General features: G+C 32.9%; 1 protein-coding gene across 1 annotated transcript; it reads right to left on the reverse strand.

Moving 5' to 3' along the window:
• Positions 1-1724: 1724 nt before the first annotated feature.
• On the reverse strand, positions 1725-15852 carry LOC107190219 (biotin--protein ligase). Its single transcript, XM_015578991.1, has 16 exons — positions 15699-15852; positions 8599-8735; positions 8336-8506; positions 7686-7839; positions 7556-7621; positions 6786-6980; positions 6294-6588; positions 5717-5851; positions 5294-5620; positions 4636-4987; positions 3992-4174; positions 3726-3858; positions 3138-3298; positions 2779-2893; positions 2207-2420; positions 1725-1896 (listed from the first exon to the last, which is right to left on the reverse strand). The coding sequence occupies exons 1-16, from the start codon at positions 15850-15852 to the stop codon at positions 1725-1727; spliced, it is 2964 nt and encodes a 987-aa protein (XP_015434477.1).
• Positions 15853-16583: the final 731 nt, after the last annotated feature.

Genomic DNA, 16583 nt, shown 5'->3' on the forward strand with positions numbered 1-16583 from the left:
TTCACCACAGATGAGATATAAGAATAGACCTAACATGCAATGTAATTTTCTGTCCCATGCTTCGAGGGCGCCAGAAGCCCCCGTACCATTCCAGTATTCCTTTCCTTGCTAGCGAAACCGGAGCAATAATGTATGTATGTATCGCTATATACAGTCACGTGTGTGTGTGTGTGTGCTGTGTGTCATCACGGTGACGAACGTAGTTCCTAAAGTTGGGAACTTTTATCTGGAATGGGCTCGATCCAGCGTGATTTTCGTGGGACACCAAGTCCCATAAGATGTTAGGTCTATTCTTATATCTCGTCTGTGCCCACACTACTCCCCTTTCTTTCACCGGCGCCACTGCCTTCGCTCACCTGCTCGCAAACTTATAAGCATAACAATGAATTCATTCCTAGAAGTAACAATTTGGAAAATATTCGGATGCAATTTCCACGTAGACACGATAGTTTAAATATAAAATAAAAGTCAACTGTATGTGTTTGCCTGACATCCGTACATTTACATAGATTTAAGCAAAAAAAAAAACAAAAAAAAGAATCGATCGTCGCAGAAGTATAGACAACGAAAATATACATTCGGCACAAATATTGTGTCATTTAGAACAATTAATCAGATCTGTGTGAATGTAGTATTCGCGAATGGAATGTAGGAGTAACAGTTATAAAATGAAAAAGTGAAGTAATATTGATGGCAATGGAAATCAAAGCTATTCAAAATTTTGTTCACATCTAACAATAGATCAAAAATTTATCTGCTTCTGAATGTGCTTTAAACATTATTAAGGAAAAGTGTTTTAACAATTAAACACAGCTGTACTTCAGCGAGTAAGCTTGTACAGCTTTTTTGACAATTAATCAATCAAATGGTGACCTGATAGATAAATAGTTTCACAAAGAAAACAAAGGTCAATTTATTATTACTTCATATGCAAAATACAGTGATTTCTCGATGAATGCGCCACTGCGAGAGTCCCCCTGTGGAACTAATGAAAACATAGTAAACAGAAGTTAAGCAGAGGCTCGGCTTCGGGCAAAATACAAATTTATGAGGGGGTGAAGTGGACTCGAGTACGTCGCAATCATCGAGATACGACTGTACATACTATATTACCTATACGTACGTGATTACTGTGCGATATTGACGTGTTACGTAATTTCTAAGAGAAATTCCTCGAGTATTGGAACATAAACACAATTTGTTGTATGTTTGTATGTTTAACGTAAAATCTTAATATGAAACAATACGTGATGAGAAAAAGCAGATATACATATTAGTCCATAGAATAGTGAGGTATTAAGTATAATGTTTCTCATTTTTTAAATACAATTTTATATTCTGGTGCCAATCAATCAAGTTTACTATGACCTTAATTAAACTTTTGTAAAAAAAACCTCAAACTTTATTAACATTGAATAAATAAGTACAAAATCCTTACTTCTATCGTATTTTATTCTTCATTGTAAAAATCTTCCCTTTTGATGTTGAGTACTGTGTTGAAGATTACGTAACGGGAAATCAATAAACCTTAAGTACAGTTCACACGTTTCATTTATTATGTTTGAATGCAAAATTAATTGAAAGTAAAAAAACTACTATCTTCACTAGGTTACATTTCATAATTACTGAACATGTACATAATGTATAAAAATAAAAGAGAGCAATATGGATATAATATATAAATAATGACTGAACCTTTAAATTATATTTACGTATGATTTCTATTATTTGGGAACAATGAGACCTTTAAGGCAATCAAAACTATTGCCATCCGGGTGAACAGTAAATATATTTCCGTCATCCCCGCGGACGCGTAAATATCCGTATTCATCAATACCTAATATTTTAACATTTTGTGACGCATCCGACCGTGATACTATTTTCACCTCCTGATCACTGTAAAAATATAATCAACATTCAATGCTGTGCCATATACAGGATGCATCACACAATTAGAACGAGTTATATAAACTGTCAGTAACTAAGTGAATCTTGTTGAGTATTAGAGTTTCTGCCCTCAAAAGGACGACTATTATTGATCTCTGATATATCTTAGGTTCGCAAGTGTTTACAATGCTATTAAATAGCTTCCACGAAACGAACAGCATACAAAAAATGTGAGATATTGCATAAAAATTCGCAGTCTATTCGTTATTCTTTTTGTGTATAGATTACCAAATAAGTAAACAAAATTTCAGAAACTTACGTATGTATCCAATACGTGTAATAAGCATCAAGAAATTCATCTGCATTTCCACTTTGTACGATATTCATCCACCTTTCAATTTCATTAAATACAATGGCAAAATATTGTTCGTACGAGATTGTTTTCAACTGTTTATTATAAGTTTTATTAAACATTTTAATTATATCGTTAATGCAACAAGTAGGTTCCTTGTTGTATAAATTTACTCCGACACCTGAAAATATCAAGAACTATACGACGATTCAGATCGATATCAGAGGTGAATGACAACGTTATTCTATATTAAAATAATACGCTGAGGACGAGTTCTTCATACTAATTGACACATTCCGACTTTCTCTAACAATCCGATGTGTTAAAGCAATAAAAGATATAAAAAGCGGTTGGACGCCTAACTCTTGAGATAACCATTCGGGAAAAACTGCGCGAATTTTCTGGGACATCTAATACATTTACTTAATATTATTTCATTTCTGTTATGTACATTTAATCAAAGTAAATACTGAAGATACTGATTAAAATTATCCAAGGAAAAAGACTAATTACAATTAGTTTAGTACAATTTTACTTACCAATATTACAGACGTTTAAATTGAATGTTAATTGTGTGGTTACAATCAAACCGCCAATTTTAACATGATTTCCAACATATATATCATTAGGCCATTTTAGTCTGAGATCAATTTCCTATTATAAAAAGTAAACATTAGTAATATTAATGTTTGGATTACGATACAGTAAATTCTCAATAAGTGTTCGAAGACTCCTCGACTCTGACAAAGAATTCTTCTACAATAGATGTTACTATCTCTTAATTACCTACACATCGCCAGAATTAAATTTTATTATAAAATAAGTGCAATGTTACAGCATCGAATATATGGTGCGACTAATTCAAATTTTATATAATAAAGGAACAGTAAAAACAAACCTCGTATCCAGGTAGAGATTTAATTGCAGATAGAATCGCAACAGACACCAAATGTTGAATGATTGAGATACGTTGTCCAAGTATTGTATTAGTTGGAACATGCACTTGCAAAGTAAACATTGCACATCCTTTAGGACTGAGCCACGTGTTCTTAGATCTCCCTTAAAGTGAACATATATACAATTCATTTATTATGATGTATCCAATATTCCGGTTGAACATATAATTTAAAACTGACTGCAGATCCATCTTTTTTTATAAAAATAGAATGTATTTGTGGTGCTAAAATGGTAAAAGTTAACGAAATAATTAACTGCTAGGTTTCCGGCGTTTGCCCTGTTTAGAAAGAGTTAACTTTTCTCATGGAGTGTGTCTATTTTTGTAAAAGGAAAAAACTGAAATTTTTTCTTGCGTTTTCTGTAATTACAGGAAGTATAAGATATGCCATTCAAATTTGTAACTACGTTCCTTCCACTGGATATCGTATCTTACATTTAATTTCTATATGTTCAACGCTTCAAATCAGTATACTCAGAGAGTTTATTATGGAATGCATCTAACTGTAAGTAAATATGTAACTATACAGACCACGCCCTTGAGTTTGTTGACGACAAATAACAGCTAAGCCATGTTGTAAATCATGACCATCCGTAACGTCCATTGATGATGTCATGACGTCCGCATATATAACTAATCGACCTAATTCTTTCGTGGTTAAATTCTGTGAAAAAAATTATTTAGACAATGCTCAGAACAAACTGAGAACTAATTAATGAGAAGAAAAGTACAAATTAATTTTAATATATGTATAATACTATAAACTATAGTACTATGTACTTAAAAAAAAATATTACCTCGAAATATTCGATCGTCGAAAAATTATCAGGACACTGGTGCACCATAATTGGGAGAAATGAGGCTGAAGCTGATGGTCCAGATGTACTACTTCGGCAAAATTGTATTTTCAATTTTACTGATTTTAAAGTATCATTTGATTCCATTTTGTCTTTTAATCTTTCTAACATTTCTAACTTTAACTGCAAAATGTAACAAAAAATACATTATTTTCAGACAAATCATCCTTCCTACAATTTCAAAAAACATTATAAGTGAAACTATCGTTTCAAGTTGAATTCGAACCATCGTCGAGGTAAGGTATTTAAACTGTAAGCAACTATGAAGGACCTACTGTCAATTGTTTTCCAAAAAAATCGAAGTGTCAAATGTGCCCTTAGACCTTACCTTATAAAAAAAATAACCTACACCACGTTTCAATCATCTATCTCAACCAGGAGGATAGTTAAAGAGGAAATTCGAATTACCGGTTTTTCCCCCTATTTTCTTTATTTTATTTACCTATTGATGCGTAAAATTATTCAAATGGGCTAGTATTTTCTCCTGATAACGCATTAAGCCCTATTATTTTTATTTTTGTTATTTAATCGCGTAAATAAAAAATATTTTAAATATAATTCTTTAAGAGCAATATTTTCCTTACCTCATGCCGACCCAAGAAGTAAGCTGGCGTATAAGTTACAGGTACTTGCGGAGTTTTACGAAGTTCTATTCCAAGATGCACATTTAAGAGATCGTTAAATATTTCTAGCCTGGCAGTATTGCTTTCTTTCAGAGCTTTAAATTTGCCTTCTTCGAGTTCATATTGCATTGGATCCACTTCCAGATGTATTTGAGAAAATATTATTTTACCGGCATTTCCGGTAAGGCTCGCAAGTAAAATGCTTGGAGTATGCCATGTTTCTTCCGTTCCAAGTACTTTCACATCGAATAAATGTGAATTTCCTCTCTTATCTTTTACATTCGCTGAAGGAGGCGGAGACAGGCTTGACACTCTAAATCAATATTTATTGAAACATTAACACTCATAGTAATCATCCTAAATATGTATTACCAACATTTATTATGATACAATATAATGCATGGAAGAAAACTTTTTATATAAAATTTCTTTCCTAGTTGTATTTTGGGTAGAATTCGAGATTGCGTTTATGAGTATTTGAAAGTCCTTTATATGTACTAAAAAAATATACATTGCCTTTCTAACACTGAATCATTTTGAATCATTTTCTACCGGTAAAGTGAAGAACGTGTACATTAAGGGGTTAAACTAATACAATAATATGTATATAAAGTCTTACTTGACATCCTCATGGTCTTGAGAAAATCTTGTTCGAATAGGAGATGCTTGATAGCAGAAAATATGGTGCATCATCCGTACGTGTTTCCATTTGCCATACGAAAAATGAACAAGCTCATTTTCACGTACTTCCGCAGTTTTAAATGATGGAAGCAAAATGTGAAGTACATCTGAGCACAAAGCAAGAAGTTTACCACCATGAAGGATATATTCAACAATTTGACTCCCAATTTCAGTACCAACATTCCCACAAACAACAACTAAAGCCGCATTTTCTATCCACGCGTCATGACGTGCGTCTTCGAACGATAACGTATAAATAGTGTATCTGTTCACACAAAAATGATTCCATAAAAAATATGTCAGATATATGAAAATATATGTAATTTTTTCTTAATAATAAACACTACAAAAATAAACATACTTGTCTGTGCCAAGAGATTCTTCTAATACACCCTTTACGTTATTAAGTGCTATGATACTGTCGGAAAGTATCAACACATTTGGTGGTTTATCGTTGTTAGTTGACAATTTTTCTGTTACTTCCGCCATGGAATTTCTGTGAAATGAAATCATTGAAACGTATATAGTTGCGCAGTGGTACGGCACATTAAAAAAACATCTTAATAAATTACTTTTATTTTTCAAAGCTATAGTTTCTTTTTTAAACATTCAACCTAATCTAACATTTACTCGGGCGTTTAAAAAGATGAGTCTATCACATGCACCTGTTGCAATTAAACAATTCCTAGAATTATCCTATTACAATGCATAGAATTATTCAGAAGGTTTCAAATTTTCGATTTGTTAAGCTACGTACAGACACTACGAGGCTGGCTTGTTGTTGGTACATAGCTTCACAACTATATTTGATGGCTATAGTCCAACAACAACCGATGTTTTACAACAATATTCATAGATAATAATAGTATTTATTAACGATTAGCCACGACTATTGATGTTACTATACTTATCACTTACTCGAGCAATATAATACTTACTTGAAATTACTTTTAGTTGGTACATTTGGAGCATCCTTTATACTGAAAAAAGTTGTCTGCTCAATATGTTTACTCGTACTTATGATATCAGTACAAGATACTGGTCTGGATTTTTTAGTGTCAGACCCTTCTAAGGTGTCAAGCATGTCGAGTGATTTACTAGCAGAACGTGATACTTCGTGATATTGAATGGTATCGTCATTGACGACGTCTGTTACATCTAACAAAAGATCAATTTCATGTTGTGGAATGTTTACAGAATCTTGTGTAGAAACATGACTTCTACCTCCACTTTCTGAAATTAGTATTTATTATTATTTAATTTTAAAAGATACAAGACGTTCCAACAAGGGACATCACCCAACCGATACGCTTGAATTTTAATCAAATTTGTCCGTATAATGTAGAAATACAAGTAGAAAATAATAATAAGATGTAAATCGAAAAGTATAGACCGCAATTCTACCGATATATCTATTCCTGTAATTTTACCTAATGTTTCGTTTGATGCCGCCCTTTGTAAACGTTCCGTTTCTGTTTCTGTCATAATATTGTCTGGATATATTACTACACTCGGATATTCCGCAACTTCAAGACATTTACATTGCTCCGATGCTATTCTGGCAGTGTCACTTAATATTCTTAATTTTTCTGTGTGCGCTTTCCAGTCTGCTTCATCTATAAATTCTTATTAAAATAAGTAGAATTTTTATTAAACATCCTTTCTTATAACATTTGTTTACTAAAAACATACAACAATGCTTCACAAGATTCGAAAGGTTTTGGTCCAGTCATTAAGTTGTGAAGCGACGTATAGGAAATAAACACATCGAGTAGGAAAGTATAGGAAACGAGATATGTATATCCAGAATAACTGAAATATTGTCTGACCAAGATTGATTGTAGGACGAGTTAATAGTAACTCCACCTGCTGAATGAGATGCTCATTTCGTAAAATAAAAGCCAACCTAAATGCACAACGTGGCGAAGAGGTCGTGCATACTGGACGAATCCGCGAAGGAGGAGGAGCCGATGACTAAAACAACCACGCCCATTCCCCGCCCTTTAACGGAAAGGGATTTGGAGGGCGACCTCTGCCCCCAGTCCTCGAACTACCTGCTTGCGCAGGTAAATGAGGGGATGAAGTTCGCTTCATCTATCACGTCACATTTTGCACTTTACAAATATTATTTACAACATTCACATACTTCAACCTTATATCTACTATCCCTATTCATTGTCTATTTAAAATTTGTTCTTACTTTTAGCTGGCGGTGTATTTAGTAAATCGTTGTTATAAAAACAAGGCTTCCCTGTTATCAAGACAGCTGAAAGCACAGAAAACAACTTTAATCCTAAAGTTTTGATTATATAATCAAAGTCCGTACTTACTTTGTATACGCTTCAGCAATAAACCATTATTAATATAACACTGTCCTTCCATAGATGCGATAAAAAATTTTACAACAGTATCTAAATCTGTTTCTATAATTAAATCGATATTTTTATTTGCTGTCCATGAAATAATTAATCCATAATCTTCCACCTAAAAGGTAAATTAGTTTACTCTTTCATTATAGTGACTATATACTGGAAAATTTGATGTACGTATATTATGAACCTAGTAATTGTTACTGTATTATTATATCAAATTTATAATAAAAGAGTTAACAGCTAATAATTTAATCATTTGAATTAGATACATGATTGCAATATGGATGATCTGATATTTTATTATATAATATATGAATCGGATATATCGGAAAAAACATGTTGAACTGAAAACAATGGAAAATTAAATATTCAATTATTATATACATTAAAATGTTACAAATATTAGTATTCACACGTTGACTGCAAGAAAGACCGAAACGAAACTTCTTTATAGCACATTAGTAGCATCGCTAATTGCAGGCTCAACATTATTTAAAACACTTAAAAAATACGCGAAAATAACATACATATTGCAATTGCAATGTTAAATCAAAAGCACAGTGTTACACAAATAACAACCATTATTTTCAAGAATAAGTTAGTAATACCTTTGTTGCTTTTGTGGTTGCGGTAGGTTTATAACTTTCAAGATCGGCTTCAACAAGAATATAAATTTTGTACTCTGGTTGAAATGAATTCCCACACGAGTTAGTTGTATGTAAAGGGAAAAATGTTCTGCCATACTGATACGTTAACCAACTTGAAATATCAACTTGTTGCTAGTGAAATAGTAATTAATTAAATGATTAAATCATCATACTAGATTGGGAATATAATAATTTTCTTGTGTTAGTATTGCTTAAATGCATACTTGAGGATATATAGTGCATAACCTCATATCACCATGATACCATAACAATTCCTTTAATCTAGCATCACCTTTATTTTTACACAGACAAGAAGTCATAAACTCTTCGTTTTCATAATCATCCGTGGGGTATTTTGATTCTTAAAATAATAAAGAAAAATTTATTACATCTTACACATAAAAATATTTCTGACTGTCCCTTAACCATATTTACATATATTAAGTATGTACGTAGTAAGGTCCCAAAGTCCTCGGACTGAGCAATAAAAATATACCGAACAAATAAAACACGTATGTTATGTTGCAATATAGTCTCTCTTTATTGCAATACATTTGTTATAGCGGAAAATTAACATATTTATACCCTCAGAAAAATACTTTTTCTCTTTGTCTGCAAAATACTTCAACACAGTTTCCTGTACCTCTTAGTTGGCATAATATTCTCCATTTACCATCCTATTTTTCTCTTTGAAATTGATCAACAATATGCCATTACAATCTCAAAATATTTTTTTGAGAGTTTCTATTCCCATTTTAAATAATTTTACCCATTTCTTTACAGTTGAGTATATAGATGAAGCATTGCCATATATTACGTCCTCTAAATTCGACATTACGCGTGGAGGTTACATTTACATTGCATTTACAAATGAAAGACGGAACGCATAAGAATGATACTGATGGTATTGGTGTCTCAAATATTAGGCTTCGTATCCTCGCTATTCATATTTTTCCATTATGCGCAAAATAAGAAAGGCAGAGAACTTTTGAACCTTGCTACGTATATGTGTGTGTCTAATATTAATGAATCACCTATACAGTCTTCAACAAGAGACTTTTACAATTTTCAAGTTTTTAATTTCAGTTTTTAATTAATAACTTTAATTTACTGGCAAAAATGTGAAAGTAATCTTAATAAAAAAAAACCTATTGCTATATTCATTACAAAGTGTACATATTTATTCCCTCTTTTAGGCTAATTTCCATCCATTTAATTTAAAAAAAAAATATACTTATTACACAGCATATAGTCTCTGCGTAATATGCTGTAAAGAAACATACTATGCTACGAATATTCTGTAATATAACTTAATCTTTATTACAAATATACATCTCAAATGGAGAACAATGTGAACGTATGTAATAAAATATTTGATAGAAATAATGATTTCGTCATATTCAAGGAGTCAAAAGTGAACTAAAGATCAAACTTTACAGCTAGTTACATTCCAACTGTTGCTCCATTATCGTAAGTCTGAGACAACCAATATTCTGATTGTAAAGATAGCCTCTCATTATGAGTTACGAACCAGGGTCGCAAGCATCACCAGGTACCGGTGAGTAAGGCGTGAGGGTATTTTCCAACGGAATACCGTTTATTAGTTTTTTAGTGAGGTACACAGACAAATCTGACGTCAAGTCAGACAGCCGCTTGGGAAATTGAAAGCGAGGACGATCGAATCGTTAGTTAATAATACACAGGAAATGGCAGAACTAGTAGCAAATCAGACGTATGTAATAAAATCAATATTTATACGTTACTATACACATACTCATACGTTCCAGATACATTCATCGCACACTCAATTGGCACAACAAATTAAATTCAATAAGTGTATTAGTTTAATATCAAATTTTTTAAGAGAGGGAGTGTCACGTGCGACTCTGCTAACCCCAACCACAGATCCAGAACCTCAGCTTATCCCTCAATCTCATAACAGTTCTATTTCAACATTTGAACCGAAAGAACGCTCAGCCATAACACTGAAATCTCGAACATGCTTGAAACTTTACCCAATTAGTGAAATCTTTAATTAAACTTAATCTTTACAAAAATAAAAGACCTTATATTATACATATACGCTTAAGTTTTCCTTTCCGATTGGCCTGTGTAATCCAAAGTATATATGTAGAATGTACATATACTATAGTCAGTATAAACTATCGAAGACTCCACACGTTAATTCGTTAACTGGGAGTAGTCTACCTTTAAGCGCCTTTAACAATTTTAAACTGTAGTTTAAGACTGTTAAATAGCTACAACTACGATTCATTAGACAATAGACAATTGTCGTTACTTGTAATCACTGTTTTATCATAAAATTAACTTTAAAAATTTTAAGAACAAAAAACTTTTACCGTAACACCGCAGCAAACATAATTTAAACCTGTCTGAATGTTGTTGTCCATAGTTTCACTTTCATAAACGAAACCTCACTAATCCATACGTAAGAATTTAAAAAAATAAAAAATTAAGCAGGTTTCATATTGCAGCACTGGTTAAGGTATAAATCATGGTGATTACACGAGTAAAATTTAAATCTTGAGAAACGGAAACATTTTCAAGGCCAGGACTTTCGAAATTTTTGAATTAATACTGTGTAACACAGACATTGAAATAGCATTGAAGCACAGTAATTTTATCTTGTTACTGAAACTTTAAGTCCATTTAAACAATTCGATTGCCTATTATTACAGTAACATAACAAACATATAAAATATTAAGCACATAATAAACTTACAAAATTAATGATAAGACAAACAATTCTTGTATATTACATTTATTTCGTATTTCTATGTATGAGTACATAAATATAATACCAAATTAATACTTGTATAAATGTCAAAAGGATTAAATAAATAAAATCATAAGTATCTATGTACGATTAAATACAATAAAGAGAATAGAAGTACAGTGGACTCTAACTATATTGCCACGCAAGGCGTACTTTTGAGCACACAAATTCGCTCTCCTACCTCATGTTGCGCAACACAGCTTTTACGCAGACGCTAAAGCAGAGGCTATGACGATAAAACTTACCATGGAGGGAACTCTGAACTTATTGCCATTTTACTCCCCTACAGCCCCGACCATGGCATTATAGTTAGAGTCCACTGTACAAAAAGTCAAAATTTACATTGATAATTATATAAATATGGAACATGTAAATATATATCGTATAAATAGAGAAATGTTAATCTGAAAATTAAAAATCATATTAATATAATAGTATATTAATTACAAAATATATAATCCATAATCTAATTATTCGACAATATTAAAATTTCTTTACTTATACATTGTGCAACTTTCTAACAGTATTCATATAAATTATTACTTGGAAATATGTTTTTTAAATAATACAATCATGTTATTATACAATGAAAAATTAAAAATATAATTTAAACATACTGTTTTGTTTAGATTTTTATGATACGCAGCATGACTTCTCGCGAGCAAGATTGCGTTCTGCGGCCTATTAGTACCGCGACACAGTCAGCCAAACCTGCAAAGCCAAATTTTCTCCAATGCCTATTATAAAGTTATGGCTACAAGTTTGATGCAAGATTTGCTATAAACAACTTCCGCGCACATTGGCAGCAACGTATGCAGCAAATTGGCTTGCGCAAACCTTGTTCTGGTTTTGCCCACAATTTGACATAGGTCATGTTGCAAAACTTTCTGCCAATTTACTTTACAAAACCCAAGTCAAGTGCGGAAATAGATAACTAAGGTTTTTCAGACAAAGTTTGTCATTTACTGCTGACAATTTGCTCGAAACTTGTACACAACTATCACAGTAGTAAAAACATCAACTTTTTATGCCCATGTTAAAGATACAAATTTAACTGAGTGGAGAGAAACATAGAAAAGAACAAACAATTTTTAATATTCACATGTCTACATGTATACATACATACACTAATAGTAATCACTTTTTAGTAGGTAATAATAACGTCTTAAGCTTTTCGTAAAGGTATTAGAAGTGTCTACCAGCTGTTTCGGTGTAAATCCAACACATTAACAAGTATATTTTATTGCATAATTGCACATAAATTGTTAACAATCTTAAAACAATACACATTCTACCTTATATATATATATATATATCTAATAACTAGTTTGTAGACACATGTTCATTACAACTTTTTTGTTTCAGAACTCTCCTGACCAATTTAATTTAGTATCTCTGTATGGTATTAAAATACCTTTTGCATATTACTTGATACATCCAGTGTTCCTACTGCTAATTTCTATGCTACAAGAATTGTTTACAAACCAAAAACCAAAAGTATTGTGTACAGTGTGGGAAAATTATAGCATGTTATAGGTTGTATTCCTACATGTGCAACACTTCATACAAAGCATACCTAAGGCGCATATAAAGAAATATTGCTAAATACCACTCTAAAGTGGCATTCTAATTGAATTTAGCATTTCGCATAGCACATGTTGGTACATGGCTTTATATTTTTCTGGATTTCATGTATTTGGCTATGTTGTGCATTCTTTTTACATAGCATGTATTAGATTGCTGCAGAAATTCTGAACCGTTCTAAGGCACAAGCTGACAAAACAAACGGTTAAACAAATTGTTACCTTTTTTTCCCCCGGTGACCGTCTCGGGCGTGAGAGCTGGTCACGGGAACGTCGAGGCACAACTCCGTAACCGGCCCCGCCCATGTCCCTCCCCCAGTGGGGGGTGGATGGGACTCTCCTAAGTAGGGGGGGGGGCATCTACTCCCCCCTGGGACGGCCGTCATACCGGCACTCCACCATCTTCCTAGTCTTATTCTGGGCTGGCCGCGACAGGGGTGGTACCCCCAATACCCCCAACTCAGCCCAGGCAGCCCCAGGGGCAGCGCGAGGGGTCACCGCGGCGGTGACCTCGTAAACTCAGCGCGCCCACGGGCTGGCAAACAAATTGTTACCTTCTACTAACCACTCTAGCTCTGTTAACCTTCCCGCGCTGAAGTCACTGACATATGTTTATTACACTATGTGGTAGGAATATATGTATATAAGTTATTTAGTTTTACTTCTGGCCACAAGAGCGTGGTGATATATTTTTCACACTGAACCGGTAACGTCGGGTATTGACATTGAAATGGTAAGGGGGCTTCTGACGCCCTCGAAGCATGGGACAGAAACTTACATTGCTCAACAAAATTATAAATTTATAGCTCAATGCTTCCCCTGCAAATGTACTTTCACGCACACAAATTCGCTCTCCCACCAGTACAATTCAGCTCTTGCCCAATATATTCTGATTACATACTTCGAGCTGGAGCGCACCGCAGTGAAAGGGTTAATCAAGAACAACTTGAAGAACACTGGAATTATTTGAAATTAATTCGAGTTTTGGGCCTTGGAATCGAAACCGAAAGTCATCAGCTAAAAGCAGTTAAATGGGCACAATCGATGGGAAATTCAAAGCGACGAACCCAAATTCGACCGAAGAATATGATACTGGCCGATTGGTAGAGGGACTCTGGAATCGGTCCTTAGGATGGTTATTTGTCCAAACAACAGAAGATCAGCGTATATTCTCAATGAGTTGATTGAAACTCACATTTTACCTGGATTTTCCATTATCACCGATTATTGACAAGGATATAATCAGCTGTCAACCACAGCAAGAACTTCATAGATCCAATTACTGGCGCAAAACAAATGCAATGGAAGGATGCTGGCCCGATGCTAAGTATAAGTTTTGCTACTCCCGGATTCCTTCAAGCAAATTTGAAGTCTGGCTCTACGGATACCAGTTGGAAAGACAATTGAAGAAGAACAAGATAGATATATTCCAAGAAACTATCGATGTGAGTCAGAAATTATCCGGCTTTGAACGCCTCGCGAGTCCAGTACTCGGAGAGTTAAATAAATAAATATTTAAAGGGTGCTATCATTTATTTAAAATTGTAATATTTTAAAAAGTTGATGCTCCATGTGTTTCATTAATATAAAATTGTACAATCATTGAGAAAATATTTAACTCAAAGAAGACCAGATAACGCGTGATAATATAAATTAGAAAATAATGCAATTAAGTATCATAATTAGAAAAAATAAAATTAAGAATCATGTACCTAAATTAAAACTACAATAGAAATAGGTAATTTCACTGAATTTCAGATTAGATTTTAAAAAGAAATAAGTACCCTTAGATACAATTTCGTATTTTCAAAATCTATAGATCTTGACTACATATACGATTTAAAACATTTTAATTACTTATGTATAAAAGTAAAATATATTAAAGTTTTAAATTGAAAAGAATTCAATTGATTCAATGTTTCAATAAAGTCATTCTCATAAAACTGAAATAAGTTCAATTAATAATATTTTTATTAATTGAAGTAATTGACTAACAGACAACATATATATTTATCTTATAATTTCATATTTTCCCGTTGAATTAGTTTCATTCCATCATCCTAAAAAAGTCGTAAGGCTTTCCTTCGAATTTGCTCTGCAGTAACGTAGTTACCTCATTTAACAATTTGATAGTGCGGCAATTGATTAAACTATACTTTGCCGGACCAAAAATGATTAACTTCTTTTATACCTCTTGGTAGTATTCAACGATTGGAATTTAAAAATATAAGTTTTAAGTTTAAGAAACGACCGGTTCAAAAGTTATGCGTATGTAAAACCAAGTATTTTTAGCGTACTTTACAGGTTATAGTTTATTAACGCCATATTGGTTTCTATCCACATTCGTCCAATGAATGGTGTCACTGGTCGTAAGGAGTGTATCTGGGAGGTGATTTTGACGGGATAATTCAAATGTGCTTGCAAAAAAAAAACCGCATACTCAAAGCAAAATACTGATTCTGTGATGGTTAGAAGCACAAGTGAGGTTTAAAATGTTCTGGACTTTTGCGTACCTTATTTAAAAATGTATTGATTTCGGATCGCTTCCATCAACGATGCCATTAAATTGAGCGTATTATGACGACAAAAACGACTTATAACCTGTAATGTACGCTAAAAATACTTGGTTTCACATACGCATAACTTTTGAACCAGTGGATTCCTAAACTTAAAAGTTGCATCTTTAGGTTCTACTCGTTGAATATTAACAGAAGATATGAAAAAAGGTCAATAATTTTTGGTCCGGTAAAGTAAACTTCAGCCCGGCAATTAAATTAGAATAACCATAACACTAAGAATAATCACAACCTGATATATTGACTATTTTCTATATTAATTTTAATTTGTTTTAAAAAATTGTTCATCCAGATGTTTAAATTATATCATTTTTTCAACCAACTTACCTAATAACCATTAAGCTGTGAGAATATTTTAAGAATATTACCTTTATATGAATCTAACAGTGTGTTATGATAAAACATGACTGATGGATAAGTAGTCGCATTTCCTTGAAATAAACAACGCAAATGTGTCTTTAGAAACAAAATCCTTCTAGCTTGTACTGAAGTTGCTATTGCATACAAGAATGTTAAAATCATCTTGAGAACAGCCAATTCCTGTTAATGATTCTAAAATGACTTCGGCAAATATTTCTGAAACAGAAAGTATTTTATCCTTATTTTTCATTACTTTGAACAATGAAAATAAGTAATTATTGAATCATAATTTCGAACATTAACGGAAGTTCTTGCACAGGAACCGTACCATGTTTTACTCTCCGATTTTGATCAAACTTGGCGGAAAGATAATTTCTCGGCCTGTAGAACCGTAGATTTAAACACTACATTTTTTACGAGATATTTAACAATAAAAATCGCATTACGTCCGCTAGTGGGTAATGTGTTTAAAACTTTGTCGACGACTCAATTAAAATTGGTGGCATAATGGAATGGTTGCAACTTCGTAAGCGGGCTGCAAGGAATTCTTTCGGGAACTTTTGTCATTATTTGCTGGCAATTAGTTCGAAATTTGTACAAAACTGGTTATCAGGGTATTACAACGGCTGCGTTCAGCAGAGTCAACCGTTGAGACAATCGTTGCGAATTCATCACTGATCAGTCCTTTTAATTTCCTGAACGACATTTGGGGTAGTATGATACATTTGTAGCAGCTTGTGTTACAACATGCGTGAACAATATTGTCTTCCAGCTTTGCTAATTGCTCTGGACAATGAGTTGGATGTAGATGTAATTAAAATATTAATGGACGATTTAGAGCAACCAATAAATAATTTAACAACAAAGCGCAGAATTAGATCAAATGAAAACTA

This window comes from Dufourea novaeangliae, unplaced genomic scaffold, assembly GCF_001272555.1.
Source record: "Dufourea novaeangliae isolate 0120121106 unplaced genomic scaffold, ASM127255v1 scaffold168, whole genome shotgun sequence".
Taxonomy (NCBI): domain Eukaryota; kingdom Metazoa; phylum Arthropoda; class Insecta; order Hymenoptera; family Halictidae; genus Dufourea; species Dufourea novaeangliae.